This window comes from Sebastes umbrosus, chromosome 10 (assembly GCF_015220745.1).
Source record: "Sebastes umbrosus isolate fSebUmb1 chromosome 10, fSebUmb1.pri, whole genome shotgun sequence".
In the NCBI taxonomy this organism is placed as follows: Eukaryota; Metazoa; Chordata; class Actinopteri; order Perciformes; family Sebastidae; genus Sebastes; species Sebastes umbrosus.
Genome location: NC_051278.1, coordinates 24,941,232 through 24,960,018, shown reverse-complemented (window position 1 = coordinate 24,960,018; position 18,787 = coordinate 24,941,232). Strand labels below are relative to the sequence as shown.

At 44.2% G+C, this 18,787-nt stretch overlaps 1 protein-coding gene across 4 annotated transcripts in view; it reads left to right on the top strand.

Annotated features, from left to right (window-relative positions):
- Positions 1–18,787, top strand: part of zmiz1a (zinc finger, MIZ-type containing 1a) — a 125,646-nt gene that overhangs the window by 71,905 nt on the left and 34,954 nt on the right. For all 4 annotated transcript variants that reach the window (XM_037782710.1, XM_037782711.1, XM_037782708.1 and 1 more), the window contains 2 exons: positions 12,225–12,333; positions 15,879–15,992. In XM_037782710.1, coding sequence (XP_037638638.1) covers positions 12,265–12,333; positions 15,879–15,992 — 183 coding nt within the window. In that variant the 5' untranslated portion in view covers positions 12,225–12,264. The remainder of the gene's footprint in view (positions 1–12,224; positions 12,334–15,878; positions 15,993–18,787) is intronic.

Sequence of the window (18,787 nt, the reverse complement as noted above, 5' to 3'; positions counted from 1 at the left end):
CTTAGTGATTCATGTCACACTGTAATTGGTTTACCTGCTCCCTGTGTGTCTGCGCTCTGAGAGGACCAAAACAAATTACCCAGGGATGACCTCTCGCCATCTCTCTCTCTCTCCTGCTCTGCAACCCATTTCCCCCCCTATCTCTCCGTGCACGTCTCTCCCTGCCTCCCACTACATGTAATATGTTGTATGAGTGTTTTTCCTCTCTCCCTCCTTCTCTCTTCCCATCTGTCTCGTCTTCCCGCGCTGCCCCTTCTACGCACCTCGAATCTCAAAAGCAGAGCCGCGCGTAGAATAACATTTTCGAGAGAATCAGTTCACAAACACACATTAAAGCCTCTTGAGGCTCGAAGACGTGTGTTCCTCTCTCTGCCAGCTATGTCAAACATCATTTCGGCATGTTTCATGCATGCGTGAAGATGAGCTGATAGGACGGACTTTGTATAACGATGCTTGAGATCACAAATAAACACACACACACACACCAGCGGAGTGCTTTGCAGCGCTAAAAGAGTGTTTTATGAAAGCCGCAGTGAAGCACATTAGCCTTTCAACGCTGTTTTTCTTTTTTGCGCTCACTGTGCCAAACAGTACCTGTGTGGATTGTCCCTTCAGTGAATGAAACCGGTGCTCTGTGTACGCCATTAGGCTGTTTCATTTTCACAGCAAGCAGATGTTTTGTGTTCTTTGCTACTCGTACCCTCACTCTGACACTCAGTGGCGAACAAACACACACACAGAGCAGGATGAATGAGCGCATCGTTCTCCCCTCTACATGTGTGGGAAGGTCTCGCTGTCTCTAAGGTTATTTAGCTGTTTCAGTAGAAATCCACTGTCAAAAGGATTTCACTCAGAGTGTGCAAAGCTGTGATTTGTTTGTATTTGTTGCATCGCCGGTCACGCGAACTGTTCTCCTATCAGAGGACCTGGTGCATGTACTAGCAAACATCAGGCTGGTTCTAGTGCCCTTGAACAAGGCCAAGGATTCTGTACTTTCTTTTTTTTTTTTAAGCACTTGAATAGCTTAGTTGTATACTCTCCTTATTTGATGACAGAAACACTAGCTTGGTGTTGTGTAAAGACTATTCCTCCACTGCCTACCATCAGTTAAAACTTACTCACATAATACTCCTTTGATTGAACCAATTTTAATCCTAGAATTGAATAATATGTCATTTTGGCAGATTTTTCCAGCCAGCTGATCAGTGGGAAACCTCCGGGTCTGAAAAGTGAAGTCAGTGCGTAAAACTTGCTCTCTTTCTAACAGCCAGCAGGGGGCGACTGCTCTGGTTGCAAAAAGAAGTCAGATTTAATAGAAGTCTATGAGAAAATGAGCCTACTTCTCTCTTGATTTATTACCTCAGTAAACTTTGTAAACATGAGTTTATGGTCTCAATCGCTAGTTTCAAGTCTTCTTCAATACAGCATGATGTTCATTTAGTAAATTCTGGTCCCATTTAGAGTCAAATAGACCATAAAGCAGGGTATGCTTTAGGGCAGGGCTACCTTGTGATTGACAGGTTGCTACCACGCCGGTCTGGGATTTGTCCGCGTTTCCGTCTTACAACTTTAACCCTTTCACAGTGTGTTTTCAGTTCATGAAAGTTAATTGGAACATTTTTGGTCGCCCAAAAATGTCTTGTTCAGCGTTCGGTTGTAGTTAACTCCACCCTCTCGTGTCACTTCTGGTTGCAAAAAAACTAAATGGTGGCGGCTTCAAAACAGCAGTCCACAAACCGATGGGTGACGTCACGGTGACTACTTCCACTTCTTATATACGGTCTATGCTGTAGATGCCATCATCCCATAATGTTATCCCTGTTGCAAGGATAAATAACAGTATCACATCATTACTGAAAGAAGTTGAATGCTGGCAGTTGTGGTAGGTTCTATAATCTGATGGCCGTTTTGAATTGCTGTATTGACAATTAATTCCCATATTGTTTTGTTAAATTGTCTGTTTTTAGTATCTACTTTGATACAAGATACTCCCCTCAGTCGTTAGATAATGGGTCATCTACTGACTTTGTCCCTTGTCCACCGAATTTACTCCGTGCTGTGTGCTGTTGATCAGTTCTGTGGGGATTGAATTAGCAAATCTTTCTTCTCACTTGTGCACTGAAAAAGTTTTATTTCATAAAGCAGTCCTTCCGAAGCTTGCTAATAACCTTTTCGTTGAGAGCCTTTCAACAAACGGCATGTTGTGTACTGTACTGGCTATACTTTGTGCTTAAGAATAGTTTTTTTTAATGGTTAATTGGATTTGTCGCATAAAAGATCAGAGGGAGAAATAAAGGTTGCTCGGTAGGAGCTGCAGCACTACAGGACGTTTTGTTCCACCCCGTGCAGAGAGAGGCTATGCCGGTGGCTTTTTTTAGTAAGGATTGTGCTTTTTTTTTTTTTGAGTGTCAAAGACAAGGGCAGACTGGCACAGATATATTTTTGCTCTCCCTAATGACACCAATACCATTTCATGGCTTACTGAGCAGATTGAATCACACTCGCTCTTTGCGAGTCTCACTCTCTGCCCCTGTCTCTCTGTTTCTCTTCTCTGCACACACTTCATCACCCTCTCCTCCTCGCGTAGGCTATCACATGCACATTCATATGCTACCGTGCATTGACGTGTTACACTCACCCCAGTGGATGTTGTTTAATTGCATTTGGGTCAGCAGTTTGCCGTTGCTGAAACCGAAGGACATGGAATTTGTCAGTTTACCCATTCAGCAGTCACAGGGGGGCGGTGTGTGAGCTAACAGCTCTGCTGGAGTCAGGCCCATAAGGTTAGCTTTACACAAGCCTGTCAGACTGCACTGTCAATCACTCTCCTCTACATAGATACACTGTCATCTCCTCATATATTCTTCTCAAAAATCTACTAGACTGCTGTTATTCCATTTAATAAAGCTTTCTAAGATTTATGAACTCTTTGACTGAAAGCGCTCAGTGTTTCATGCAGTCCTATGATGGCCTGGTACAGCGATAAAGGCTACATATTGGCCTTACACACACACACACACACACACACACACAAACACACTTTCTTCATCCCTTGTGCATCACGAGTGATAGAATCTTGCCTTTCGTGACAGTGGAAAATCATAAGTGGCAGCCAGGACATACAATCTTCTCCAGCTGGTATTTATAGTCCTCAGCAGCTGGAACATTGTATGGAATAAGGAGTTCATTCATTCATCATGTGAGGCTCAAGCTCCGTTCTGCTCATGGATGACCTGATTTCGTATCTCATGGTTAGATGGATGGCTTTTCTCCATTGACAATGAAAAATAAAAACATAGACGCGTGGGCCCACACACACAAATATAAAAAAGAGAGCAACTACTGACAATTCTGATAAAATATTGTACCATGATTCAGGATGTGATGAGGCATCATCCGGGGTTTTTTCGTTATGGTTATAACATGGTAGAGCTTAAGGGTCGGATTATGATTGAACAGGGAAATGAGTGGTTGAAACGTCAGAAAGTGTTTTTCCGACAGAGTGAAGAACCGGCCATCACAGAGAGGCGATATGGTTTAAACATGGTGATACATTTCAGACCATCTCTCCTGGAAGACATTCAGAGTGTTGCACTTTGTGGTTGTGTCAAGAATGACAAAAGAGAGCTTGAGAGAGAGACGTTCAAAACCTTCAGGCTCCTTTCTCACCTCTGCACAGCTGGCCAACCGTGGCGTGAAGTGGGAGTGAATGTCAGATTATCAGGTCTGGAAAGTTACAGAAATGGTCGGACACAGCCTCGAGCAGTTTCGGCGGAGTGTTCTGGCAGCTCAATCCTGTGATTAGGGGTATAAGAAAATATCGATACACCCGAGTATCGAGATATTATGTTTTGAGATACTGTATCGATTCTCCAAAACACTGTATTGATTATTAGTTTATACTTTACATGCAAAGATGTGTGGCAGACAGTGGATCAGGTTGCACAAAAAGTAGTGCTATGATGTTGGATGTCACAGGGACTGTGATAAATACAAATGCAGATCCCACTGTTCTGATCGCATGAAAAAAAGTTTTTTTTACTCAGATTTTATACATATGGTGGTGTGTTCTTTATACTATGACAATTTTCCTAAAATAAGATTTTAAAAGAATCAATATAATCGCCTTGCTTACATTATTGCAATATATTGAATCGTAACCACTGTATCATGATTAGGGATGTTAATAATTAACCGTTAACAGACATTAAGAATTTTAACTGATTAACGCTATCAGTTAAACGGTTCAAATAAACATTAAAGATTAAATATAAAGCCGAGCAAAACTCAGAGGAGCGGCTTGTCACTTAAAGGAGAATAGCTGGTCCACCTCAACAGCCCACCGTAAGAGAATCTGAGCCAGTGTTGTTGCTAACGCCGGGGCCAACCGCCTTCACTGTAATCAGCAGGCGGCTGGCAAGACACGGGAGCAGTAGCATTTATTCACCGACAAATAAACTGTACACACACAATGCTACTGCTACGGTCACAGCTATAACGCCACCGATAACCCTACACTCACCGCCGCCACACACACACACACACGGTCTGTCGGAAACTCGCTAACGTGACGCCGGGTTGACAAGAGTACACACCGCCGCCACACACACACATGCTCTGTCTCTCGACCGGACACTCGCTAAAGTTACGCCATGCTCACTGAGTATGCCAGGCAGACAAACAGCTGACAACCTCTCAGATAAATGATGTGGTGCAGCATTGTGGCTGCTAGAGTAACTCTCCCGGAAGGATGAACCGGGGACTCAGTTGTCTGTTTTGCTCGTATACTGCAGCTGGTGATAAATGATGGATTTCACCTGTTTGTGCATCGGCTTTTTGTTGCAGCTGGGTGGCTCGTTACGCACTAAAAACAGCACCGCTGCATGAAACGCACTAATTTTGTTGGTTAATGGTTAATAATCGGTTAACAGGGGTCGGTTGTCGGTTAAATGTTTTCTTTTCAAAATTAGCATCCCTAATCATGATATGTATCGTGTCGCCAGATTATTGCCAATGCACAGTCCTACCTACAATAACTGAACTTTTGGCCACTTTGGGGCAGCGCAGCCAGCTGTAAACACAATAGCAACACATCATCACCCTTTTAAGTTGATATGGTGAACTTGCTAGCAAACAGTTGCCTATTAGTCATGTCTCTGGCCCAAGGTGAACGTCCAATATTCTACTGTCCTTTTTGCTCTGTTTTTGGTCTCCACCTACTCCTGAAGGAAATATAAGAACGACTGAACTTTAATCAACAGCAGTTTTGATTATTGACAGAGTCAAGAAAAAATGCAGATGCTAGCTTCTATATATGAGGATTTGTTGCTTTTTTCTGTTTTGTCTTACTGTAAATTTAGTAAAATGGGACTTTTGACTGTTAGACAAAACAAGTGACGTGAAGACATTACGTAAGAAATCCAACGATGAATCAATTAATCAACAAAAATAATCAATAGATGTATTTAGGGCTGCAACTAACAATTATTTTCATTATCGATTAATCTGTTAATTATTATTATTATTTTGTCTATTAATCGATTAGTTGTTTCGTCCATAAAATGTCAATCAGTGTTTCCCCAAAACCAAAGGTGAATATATCCAGTTTACTGTCATAGAGGAGTAAAGAAAGAGAGAATTTACTTTCTTTCCTTCCAAAATTACTCAGACCTATTAATCGATTATCAAAATAGTTTAGCGATTATGTTAGATGCGGTATTGTGTGTAATCTTGTGTGTGCATGTGCGCAGGGTAAGTCTGTGTAAGTACCTCGTAAAAGCAATAATCATCCCAGAAATATTATCACGCTACCAATATAAACACATTGATTCAGTTCCAAATATTGTAATATTAAAGTCTTATGTTTCCAATCCCTCTTAGTTAAAAGAGAGGGCACCTCTGTGCTCACTTAGTACACGCTGCTCTTTTTTTGATCTCACACATTGAGTGGTGAAATAATCGGCTGCTCCCGGGGGTGTCTGGTGGCGCATACCTGCAATACTCCGCAACTGAAGCTCCATATTTATAGACGGCAACAGAGCAGCTCACGTATCCCCACATCACAGCTGTTTGCATTGCAGTGTTGGGTGTCACATAGCTGCCCGGTGCTCCTGTGGTTGTCACATTAAAGCAGAAGATAAACAAACAGCAACATTTAGAGGGTTTTTTTTCTCCACCCCCAGGGACAAGTCATTTCAAATTTTTATTGAGGCTGGTGGTTATGATGCTGTTGAGTTTTATAAAGGCCGGAGGGAGCGATGTGGCCAATCGTTGGCTTTGCTGGGAGGGAAAAGGAGAGGAGGGGGCGCGGGGGGAGATTAGCGGAGGAGAGGATTAGCGAATGCAAAAGAACGAAACAAGGCAGAAAAGGCAGAGATATCATGGTGGAAGTAGGTTTGTAAAAAAAAAATTTAAGAAACGGTAGCTGAGGACAGGAGTGGAGTGGACCGGAGAAAATAAAGGCAATGAGAGCAAAAAGGGACTGTCTGGCTATGGGAGTTTGCCACTAGAGATAATAGTGTGTGTGGTGGCTTTTTACAGACACACTGAGAGCAGAGATGTGGGAGGGAGAGGGAGAGGGAGAGAGGCAGAGAGAGAGAGGCCAGCACAGCTGAGTGGTGTTGATTGGCCTGTTTGAAAACACATGAACTGCAGACAGAGAGAGAGAGAGAGAGAGAGAAAAGAGAGGGAGAGAGGGAGAGAGGAGCTCTGTGCACTGGGAGAAAGTGTCGCTCTGTGCCGTGCCACGCTGCAGCCCAAACCACATTAGAGCAAATGAATCCATTCCACCTCCTGTTATGGCAGCTCCCGCACGGGGCCCCAGGAAGGAGAGGGAGGAGGGAGGGAGGAAGAGTGGCAGGAGGGTTGAGATATGAGGGACGGGGAGAGGAAAATGATAGAACGGAAAATGGAAGGTGGTGGAAAGGAGTCGCATGCTGGGTGGCTCTAATGATGTCTGAGGGCTATAGAAAAGGGGAGCAAAAAGCACATAGTAGCGAAGAGAAAGAAAGGCTGCGGCCATATGACTGAAGACGAAGAGGAGGAGGAGGAGGAGGAGGAGGAGGAGGAGGATCCCCCACTGCGTCCAGAGAGCAGGAGTGATAGTTATGTTCTCCCTTTTCAGACTGTTGCTGAATAATGAAGATGATCTCTGGCCAGACTTGCTCCTCTATATTGTTCAGCGTTGCCCTTTAGACTTTACATACAGGAGCATTAGAAGATTAAGCTAGAATACACCACAATGCAAAGCCACAATTATTTAACTTAAACTGAAAATCTTTGATGCACAGAGTACGCCTCTTCCCTCCAGGGCCTGTGGAGCCCGTTTAAAACCACAGCAAAACTTCCAGACAGTAGCAGACAGTTTTAAGAAAACACTACAGTATGTTCGCCTGGAGACGCAGAGCTCTCATGTTGCTGTAGGACTTGTGCTCCTTAATAGGGCTCATTCAGCAGGATCATGTTCAAATCTGATGATGCAGTCATATCATTGTATTCACAAATTTTCGGTCGTCTAAATAAAAATGATTCCTGTTTGATGTGTGTAATTGAATTGTTTACTTGTGTTTGCAAACTCGCTTGCCTCAAATTGTCCCTTAAAGGATTAATAAAATACTTCGAATTGAATTGAATTAAATGTATGACCATTTTGTAGACGATTTAGCATAGATTTGAATTGTCCTGATTATATACACTCACCGGCCACTTTATTAGGTACAAGTACCTAATAAAGTGGCCGGTGCTAGTACCGGGTGGTCTTCTGCTGCTGTAGCCCATCTGCTTCAAGGTTCGACGTGTTGTGCGTTCAGAGATGGTATTCTGCATACCTTGGTTGTAACGAGTGGTTATTTGAGTTACTGTTGCCTTTCTATCATCTTGAACCACTCTGCCCATTCTCCTCTGACCTCTGACATCAACAAGGCATTTTCGTCCACACAACTGCCGCTCATTGGATATTTTCTCTTTTTCAGACCATTCTCTGTAAACCCTAGAGATGGTTGTGCGTGAAAATCCCAGTAGATCAGCAGTTTTTTGAAATACTCAGACCAGCCCGTCTGGCACCAACAACCATGCCACATTCAAAGTCACTTAAATCCCCTTTCTTCCCCATTCTGATGCTCGGTTTGAACTTCAGCAAGTCGTCTTCACCACGTCTAGATGCCTAAATGCATTGAGTTGCTGCCATGTGATTGGCTGATTAGCTATTTGTGTTAACAAGCAATTGAACAGGTGTGTCTAATAAAGTGACCGGTGAGTGTATATCTATATAGATACACCTATCTCCCGATTCAATACTATCACGATACTTGGCTGCCGATTCCATATGTGTTGCGATTTTTAAGTTTTGTGATTCTACAAGTATTGCGATTCGATATTACGATTTATTGCGATTTTTGTTAACTATTTTAACACTAGACCATGGGGACAAGTGGAATCATACACTTCTAGGGACTTTTACTTTGGAAAATATCTAAATTGATACAGTAAAAATGTTTGATTTTCAGCATGTATGTAGTCAGAGATTTCCTTGTCAGGCATTATTTATTCCATTTTCTCCAGCAACCCAAAAATAAAGATATTTCCCTCACAAATTAGTGGTATTTCCTTTTTAATTTACAAGGGACATATACTGTTTTATATTTCTGGTGAATATAATCCAATCAATCTTACTTCCATATATGTATTACACAGTTTGTTAACACCTTATTTTGAAAACCGGACGTAGTCACACATGTATACTTCCGCTAACTTCGCCAAGTCCGTCTCTATCTCTCCCGTCAGCTCCGTTCTCTTTATACATCCATGGTCAGCTCCATCGGGGCCGTTTGAATGCATTTAAGATAAATGTCAGTATATGGGTGCTCTACAGTTGTAGCACCGGCTGCGTTTACGGAGATGCGAGTGACGGCTAGCCTGACTGTACATTACCGCAATACAATCACGTTTCCTGTCCATGACAGAGTTAGCATGCAGCTTTAGTCGTGATGTCTAGCTCTGCTTTTCCTGGCAATGTGTGCAACCCAAAGTGTTTCCATACTTTACTGTATGTGTAGTGTTTATCATACTTTGGATTGAAAATGTGAGGCCGTCCGTCTTTTTCTGCTTCCTTGCTTCAGCTCGCTCCGTCTTTGTTTTGGTCTGGAAATTGATAAGACGTCACGTTACAACAATAAAAGCGGTAACTTCCTACCGCTACTTCCTACCCTACTCTACCTCCGCATAGACTAGTGAAGCCATTATATAGATTCTGGCATACTAGTATTTCAAAATCGTAAAAAAAAAAAATCACGATACATAGGTGAATACATTTTTTTTTCCCACCCCTAACATATACAGGATTGATGTTGGAAAATACACATATTAGTATCTTGATACTGATTCCAACCATATTGCCATCCATATAGCCCTGCTCCTATACAATACACAGTGTTGGAGTGCATTATGAGCTCCTGTGTAACCACTTCCATGCAACCCCCACCAACCGTCACATTCACAAAGCAAGCTGCACTTGACAAAAGGTGGTAGTCATTTGTCTGAAATGAGAAATCACTCAAATGTGTGATCACACTCTACGCATGTGTGTGTGTGTGTGTATGAATAAGTGGGTGTGTGCTGGTGCTGCTGATAATGAAGAGATAATTTCTTTCTTTTTCTTTCTCTCTGTCTCTTTTCCCCGCTGAGCCTGGCCCTTCTTGCCCCCTTCCTGCCATACTCCAGTGCTTTTCATATTACTTTGCTTTTGTTTCTGAGCACTCATTTCTTCCCCCCGCTTCCCCCAGCTTGTTTTGCTCGGGAAAGAGAGAAAGGGGGGAAACAGAACGTGAATGTGTTTTTTTTTTTGTTGAGACAGTGAGAGAAAGAAGCAGACAGACAGAGGCTTCCTCGGATGTTAGTATTATTTGTGGTTTGTTGCTCTGCTCTGATTCATAGCAGCATCCTCCCACTGCTGTTTTAAAGGGAGGTTGTAATATGCACAGCATAATTGGATGTGTAATCCTTTGCTTTGCACCTCTGGTTAAGCAGTGCTGAGTGGAGCTGATTAAGATGTTTGGAAGACAATAAAGATTAAACGGGCCCGTCTGTGCTCAAACAACGACAACACCGAAAAGTCTTACAGCAGAAATTCTGGAAAATAGGAGAAAAAAATCACACACTGCTACCATGCTTTTAAGTCTGTGGAGAGGCAGAGATGTCAGCGTTTTGCTGTTAAAACATTCAGCTTGTTTCTCTTCCTGTGATGATTTGACAGATTTCTGTGTTATTTTGATAGTAAACATAGAGGGGTGAGGATGTAGGGCAGGAGGAGGGCTTCTGCCATGTTTCCACTGAAGCATCATCTGTTATGCAACACATTTTTTCCCCTGAACGGGGGGTGTATGTGGTGCTGAAGCGTCTGTCAGCCAGGACAGTCAGTCAGTCAGGTGGATTGACTTCTTATCTCAGTTACAACGCCACCGGCCAGTCGCATTTCCACCTCACTCATTTTCCTTTCAGGGACCTGAGGGCCCGTCTTTTCATTGACTAACAAAAGCACTGCCGGTTTGTGGGGGGAGAAGGCGTGTGTGTGTGTGTGTGTGTGTGTGTGTGTGTGTGTGTTGGACCTTGTGAAAGCACAACAGAGAGGAAGATTATTGGGTAAAAGAGGCAGATTCCTCCACCCCCTCCAATCTCCCTCCTTCCTCTTGCGGGTGTGTTGGGACAGCAGGAAAAGGAGCTGGAGGAGAAACAGTTAATCAATAGCCACAAGGTCAGACAGCCAGCGCTGGGCCGGAGCGTGCCCTGTTAGCGGTCCGTGGAGCTGCCTGGCCGCTGAAGGGGATTTGTAGCACTTGTCAGGGCTTAAAGGAGCCCTCTCTGGACCACTTGCTCCGGGTGTAGTGTGTGAAAGAGACATGCTGGTTAGGCAGCAGGAGAGGGAGACATCTGCTGGACGCTGGGAGACGGCACAGCGCAGCAGAATTAGGCCACCCAAAGTCATATTATGTGCGGTCAGAGTGGCTTTGTGCCCTGCAGAATGTAAAGTTAGCTGCTTTGCATGTAGGGGCTTTTCACAGCAACCACTGTGGCACCATGTAAACCATGTAACGAGACATATGGGTGTCCACCGTTTGACCACATTTACTCCAGAATTCCCCCCTTTTACTCATGCGAGCGGCTGAAGACTTTGTGCGAGTGCACTTCAGGTAATTCTACTCTGGTAATGCTTAAGCTCAGAGGATTAGTAATACACTCTTATTCTCCAAGTGTTCCTTTGAAGTTTTACCTTTTTACGCTTAATCAAAGTGCGAATTTGAGCTTTTGTGTTTACATGCTCTTAAGTGTGTGTGTGTGTGTGTGTGTGTGTGTAAGAGTGAAAGAGACAGAAAGAGTGCGCAATAGTCTTTCTAAGATAAGCCCACCACCAGACTGAGCATTACACATGAAAACTCCCCGGCTGCTGAGCACTACGCTTTCATCATATTCGGTCTCTCGCTCTGTTTCTCACAGCAGGGGGTTTTGGGGGACCCTTTATCAGTACAGAGCAGCTTCCCCTCCCACCCACCCCCCCACCTGTGGTCTCTCAGTTTGCCTTTTGTCTGGAGGAATGTGGCAGACCAACACTGATGGAGATAAACACAGAGAGGGATGGTGAGGGACGGACGGAGGCCTCGCTGGCAAACCAGCACGACACCCATTAATCCAGCCTCCATTTCTCTGAGATGCAGCGATGAACATTCGGCCGAAATTGTTCTGGTTGTTGCTGCTCAGAACAAGATATACACAGAAAGAACAAGATGCTTTAAAGCTGAGTCTTATCTGCTGTTAGATGTGGGTATAAATTGGTTGTCTATGCTACACCGATAACCTTGATTGTGAGGCACGCTTCTTTTAAAAAGAGATAACAGTTTATGTCCTCTCTTGGTTGTAGTGAGTGTTAGATTTTTCTCTCACAAGTAACATAAAGCAATGCAGTTTTCTTTCAGTTTCATCATGTTTCTGTTTTGTCGTTAACGGCGCTGCTGTGGAACATCTCAGTTTCATGAGTTTGCCAAAAAAACGCTTGCTTGAGGCACATGGAGCCCTTCGATGAGTCAGTGCATGAACAAGCTGGCTTCCCTGTTTAAGAGTTTGTCAAGCTGCTAAAATGCTGTTTGAACTTCATTGGCTACACACTGTTTACACGGATGACCTGGCAAAAAACCTGTTCTAACAGATGTATCTCTCCTCCTCCGCTTCCTTTGCAGAGTACAGAACTTTTAATGGCGTCCCGGTAGAGACATCAAGATGAACACGTTACCATCAATGGACCGGCACATCCAGCAGACCAATGACAGGCTGCTGTGCATCAAACAGGTGTGTATAAAGACCCATGAGAAACAACCTGTTAGTCCTCCTTTAACTTCATCAAAGTATTTAATTATAAAGTAAAAAATCTCTGTCTGTCTGTCTGTATGTCCTTCGCATATCTTGAGAACTTTTCTTGCGATCGACTTCACACTTGGCGGGTGTGTTGCTCAGGATCCAAGGGAGTGCAGTGTCGAATGTGGTGTAATTTGAACAGATGGTGGCGCTATAATTTTGAACTTTACATTTTGGCCTTTAACTTTTTAACCATAAGTCTCAGAACCATTTTTCTTTCCTGGATTTTGTGGGTCCAAACGAATCTATTTATATAAGCCACGCCCATTTGTGTCTAGACTGATTTTCCGCCAGATTAGAGTTTTGAATCCTGTCCAAATCAGATTTTTTGCCACTCGTCCAACAAATTTCCAGCAAACGGCACCCAATTTGGTACAGAACATCTCTGGACCAAGCCGGTAAAAGTTACTTTTTCAGATTTTTCATGTTCCATACAGTTTTGCTCTAGCTAGCCCTCAAAGTTAACTCAAATGCTGTGGGCAGGGCTTATATTACAAAACATGTCATATCTCCTGAACACTTTGTGCTATTGGGACCACATTTGGTGGACATGTGGCGATATGATATCTGAGTGACCATGCCATTTGGCCAATAGCTGGCGATGTAGCAGCATCATCTAACCATAAAGGAAGTATTCTCTGTCTGTCTGTCTGTCTGTGTATGTACGTATGACTACCCTTCGCATATCTCGAGAATAGTTCATCCAATCAACTTCGCACTTGGCGGGTGCAAGCAACCATACCGCGGTTCTCGACAACGCTGCAAGCAGAACTTCTTGGGGCCAAACAATCGGCCCGTTTAGGTCGGGCGCAGGCTTCCGAACGGGCACTGCACTAGTCCAGTAAAATGCAGACTTGGATTCTGGAGGCAAAGACACAAGAATCTGCATCTCCTCTCCTTTTCCTTCACTCCTTTCTCCTCTCAGCACCTTATATGGGCATCAGTTTTTCTGGCCATTAGGCTCCAGTCCCACAGATCATGTTGCACAGGGTCATAGAAAGAGAGAGAGAGAGAAGAGAGAGAGAGAGAGAGAGGCAAATCTGGCAGTGAACACAAGAAGAGGACTTCAAAGAGACTATAGCAACATAACAGACCCTACTTTCCTCCTCCTGGTCCTGCACTTCCTTACATCACGTTCCTGACTCTTGACGTATGCCCGGCCCTTGTTGTGGTTTTTGCTTAAATGCTTCCTTGACTGCCAGCTATCAGGAGGAGACTCCTCGCCAACAAATACAGACAGAAAGACACAGTCAGACATAACCCAGGGCTACCGCCTCTGCCTGTGATTAATAGTCTACAAGAGCTCACTGGCTGGCTGGCAGGCTGGCAGGCTGTGGGCTTATTTGTTTATGCTATGTGGGTGTGATCCTTTATATCTCCCAACATCCATATGACACCATGCCTTACAGTGAATCAGTGAATGATAGGGCTTTGAGCTCGCGATTATGAGGTGACATATCCCTTTTCTCTGCGCCCGCTTGTTGTTAAACCCCCCCACCCCACCCCCACCTTAACTCCTGAGCACCCAATATAATAACCTTTATCTAACCGGGCTCTTATTGCCTCAGTGCTTTTACTTCAATTGCATGTAGCTGACGTCAAAAGCCTTATTTCCGAAATGTCAGCTTTTCTCAAATGAGTCGAATTTGGTGGAATTGACACACTTCACAAAGCCTCCTCAATTATTTTCTCAGGCGTCACTGATAGGCCCCTAAATAGCCCGAGTTAACACGTCTAGCTTAATAAATGCACTAATTGTAGTTGGGTTTATATACTCCTCGGCTCTGGCTGTAATAGAATTCGTAGTAAACCAGACTTCAAAGGCGGCGAGTTAGTCAGTGCGCTCTGAGCTCGTGGCGGCTCTGCCAGCAGGGTGTTGTTTTGGTTTGGGGAAAGCCGCTGGCTGGCAGAGAGCCAGGTGTTGTGCTGTTTTTCACGCAGCCAGGTAGGCACTGAACAGCCTGAGCCTCGGCTGGCCTGAAAAACGGGGTAAGTCAGTCCATCATCTCACGGAGGACAGTCTGTCAAACGTCTGGCTCTTTGTCTGAAACCCCATCGCTGCCGCTCAGCCCCCACCTTCCCCGTTCTTGTCCTCATCCAACCCTGAACAGCAACAACAACAAGACCAGCTCGGGCCCCATCCTCCTCCCAAAAAACTCAGCACAGCTCTTCCTCTCCGCCGTCCTCCCCCTCACACCAGAGTCGAGGGTTGTCAGGCAGAGTCGGTGGCGAGCGCCGCAGCGGCAGGAGCTGTGAGTTCAGATATAGACAGACAGCCCCTGCTGTGCTAGTTCTGATTCCTCTCGCGCTGGAGGCTGATACGCCTCCCATCAAGCAGCAATAATGCCAGATTATATCACTCATCTAGAGCAGGCTCTTCTCCTCCTCCCTCTCACTCAACAAGAGCATCTCTCACTCTCCCTCCCTGCGTCTCTTCATCATCAGCCAAACCCCTGTGAGAGTCCACACAGCTATAGCTCTATAATGGCTAATCTTCACATCAAAAAAGATGAGTCACTCAAGGCCTCCTCTTGAAGCTCATGATATCATTGGAAGCTCTCAGAGATTTTCTCTGTGGGCCTGACACGTTAGGCCGCATTCGCGCCCGATAGCCCTTTTGTCGCCCACCGCCGAAAAGCTGCCCTTTCAAAAACGCTCACCTCTGCTGCCCCCTAAAGACAATGGTCCTACCTTCCCCGCAAGAACACACAAAACAAGACGCTTCAGCTCCAGATGAGAATAATAAATGCTTTCAAGTGGGCTCAATCTCGCCGACTGAACGAGCCGCAGCTCTGCCCCATTTCAGAGCTATTAACCTCCTGAGCCATGAAGAAAGGGAGCCCAATTTTAAAAACCGCTTATTGTGTCCTGCCAGCCTGAGTAGTCTTCAGACACTGGGAAGAAAAGACTCAACTGTTTCAGGCCTCAGTGAACAAGCGAGAGAGACAGACAGAGACTGAAAGAGATTAGACAACACACCAACGGCACGTATTGAGTCTACACACATAGCTGCCAGGAGGACCAAGGTTGTTTTCTTTGTGAACAGCCGAGCCAGCCAGTGGACTTCTGGTGCCGAGGCTCTGTTACATTCTGAAAAACAGGCAATGAATGAGGGGGAAGAGAGGAGGAGGAGGACTGGAGCGAAAGATTTGGTTGCCGTGCGGGTCATGGGGGTGATGGCTGGGTGTTGCCAAGAGAGATTAACAGGAAACACTGGCATCATTGTTGATACGGGTGTGATCTTCTTCCCACAATGCAGCAGAGCCCCGAGTGGGCGTTCATTGGAAGGAGTCAAGGTCCTCACAGGGTTGCGCAGAAACACAAGACATTAAATCAAGGCAGTTTTGGAGGGAGAGCGCGAGGCTGTGAAACTGTTTGGTTTCAGTGTTTTTCCAATTTGTACTTAATCTGAAAAAAAAATAACGCTCATTATTTCCCATTGTTTCTAATGTCAGTCTCCTTTCTCTGTGTTTGCACAGCACTTACAAAACCCGGCCAACTTCCACTCGGCGGCCACGGAGCTGCTCGACTGGTGCGGAGATCCCCGGGCCTTCCAGCGACCTTTCGAGCAAAGTCTCATGGGATGTCTGACGGTACGCAAACAGTAATTATGGTTTTTGTTGGGTTTTTCAGGTACTTTTTAGGAGACATGAGCAAAACAATAATTAGAGTAGGGATACTTAGGGAGAAAAAAAAAAGGTGAGCGGATTTGTCCACTTTTTAGCCTACTTTTAAGTTCACCCTCTGAGAGCCACAATAGACACATTTTTGTATTTTTTAGGGAGGTACAGGAGGTCTTTAGGGGGAGATTGCAGGTCAACAGTAGATGTCACATAGAAGTGGTGTACATCATCTGAAAGCTGGGAACCTGAAAATTACCACGTGTCAAGTTGTTCTAGTCTTGAATCTGAAAAATATGAATTTATTAATTCATGAATTAATTCAAATAAATTGTGTGTAAGTGTATAATGGCTAAGAGCATTATGATAGAAGTATATGATGGCCATTCCCATTCTCTCTTATGTCTCATAAGTTGGTGCAGTAATTTTTGTGTTGATACCATTTGTTACACAGATTTGATGCAAAATTTAACCATTTTTTACCACTCGAGAATTGATAAAAATTATCAAAAATCACTCCAAAATAAAACATTAAGACACCAAGACCTTGAGGAACACCATAGAAAAAGCCATGCTGTGATTCTCCAAAAACATTTGACATTTGGAGCAAGAATTTCTGCAAGAATTACATTTTTCGGTGATTGGATGGCGAGCACTTCTGTTCTGGAAACTTCTCAGAAAGTTTCATGAGGCTGTGATTATCCTAGAGGTCACCACAGGTCATGTTATACAGTAAGGTCAAATAAAAAAAAAAAGAAATGGTGTCACTATATGAAATGGCTACTATGGGGACTAACATCATCACACATGGAAACAATTGGGCTCATTGGATACACAAGAGTCTCAGTTTTACAGTGATACCCAATCTATGTAATTCCAAGACTGTTTAGGGACCCCAGTATGCAGAAATATTCAAACATCATTTTTAAAATAGGCAAAAATCACACATTTGTACTGCATTAAAAAAAGGCATGTTTTTTTTGCCCCAAACTGCATATGATTAGCATAAAGTGGGCATGTCTGTAAATGGGAGACTCGTGGGTACCCAGAGAACCCATCTATCTTGAGGTCAGAGGTCAAGGGACCCCTTTGAAAATGGCCATGGCAGTTTTTCCTCGCCAAAATTTAGCCTGACTTTTATTTATGTTTTTATTATAATTTATATTTAGTCTCCTTGCTGACAAGCTAGCATGACATGGTTGTTGGTTGGTTGATTCCTTAGGTTTTCTAGTTTCATATGATATCTGTACCTTCACTCTAGCTCTAAAACTGAACCTGGTACAGCCTCTGAAAGACAGCGAAGTTGGTCGGGATCGCCCGCGAGACGTTGCAATATAGCTGAAACAAGACTTTTGATATTTGGGTTATATTATATTTTCCCTTCAAATTTGAGTAACTACAGTTAGCAGCAGGCTTTAGTCACACCAGGTTTGTATCCAGCAGTTATCCAAGGCAGCTGCTCAGGCCGTCAGGGGCCAGTGACAGAGGTTAAAGTCCTTGTCACCCACTGCTTCTCTCTACTTGTGCCTCACACACACACATTAAAGAAGAGGCTTGAACAGGACTGCAGGTTGCCAGTCACCCCTGGCTATCGCCTTTCAGTTCACCAGCTACCATTCATCGATCTGGGCACGGGGCCAGAGAGCTGGCCTGCACCAGGTGTGTGTGAAAAGCCTCACACACACACACACTTACATACACAGTCACGTGTGAAAGAGGCTTTAGAGCGGAGAATTGAAAGTTTCACGCGTCTATCGCCTACGATCAGCCTTTTGAAACACTGAAGGAACATTGTCCCCGGCTGAAGTGGTATAGCGTGAGCAAACAGATAAACGCTCATTAATGTGTAAATCACAATAAAAGCCTCTTAAAGGCTGATAAAGAGCTATACAATGGAGCCCACCACTGAGATCCCTCTCAGCATGGGTCTGTTTCCATCAGCTAAATTGTTTCATCAGACTCGGAGCGCAAACGGCTTCTTATCTCGGAGAATTACGGGCGCGCAACAAGTCCTTGCATTCTTTCAAGGATTTTATGTTCATGACGTTACCTCGCTGAACTGGAATTTAAAAATGCATCAATCACAGCCAATGAGAGTTGTCGCAGCCGAATGAAACTGCAAATGTGTGCCGAGGCGCTTGTTCCCTCTGGCGTGTTGTACACGTGGAGGTCATCCTCCGATCCCCGGTGGAGTATCGGCTCCAGAGCCAATAAATGATGACATAACTGAGCTGTCAGTGCTGCACTATTAGCTCTGTCTGCTTGACAATTTGTGTTTTTTTCCTGTCTTTCTTTATGCATACTGTATGTAGAGTGTGGGTTATGTCAGCGCAGGCACACATCAGTATTATTTCTGCCTCTTAGTTCACTAAGAGCTGTCTTTCACACACAACCGTTTCAAGCAGAAATAAACTACAAAACTGATGTTTTTTTTTTTTTCCTCCCCCTCCAGCAAATAGACAAACAAGAATATCAATGGCCCAGTAACCCTCCAGCACCTCTTAGAGCACTGTTCTCGTATTGACAGGAGTACAGGCCTGGATGAACGTCCTCAGAGGGAGATTAAGCTGAAAAAAGGCTTATGAGGTGAAACACTGTTAAATCCGTGTTGAATCTATGCTAGCCTCTGTAGCTGGCTGCCTGCCTCGTACAAACTGCAGGGCAGACTCACTCACGCAGGGAATTAAACGATTGACAGCAACATGATTCGGCCGTTTGTCAGAATTGTTTGCGTAATGTGCTTGGCTTGAATAGATTATGTTGTAGTT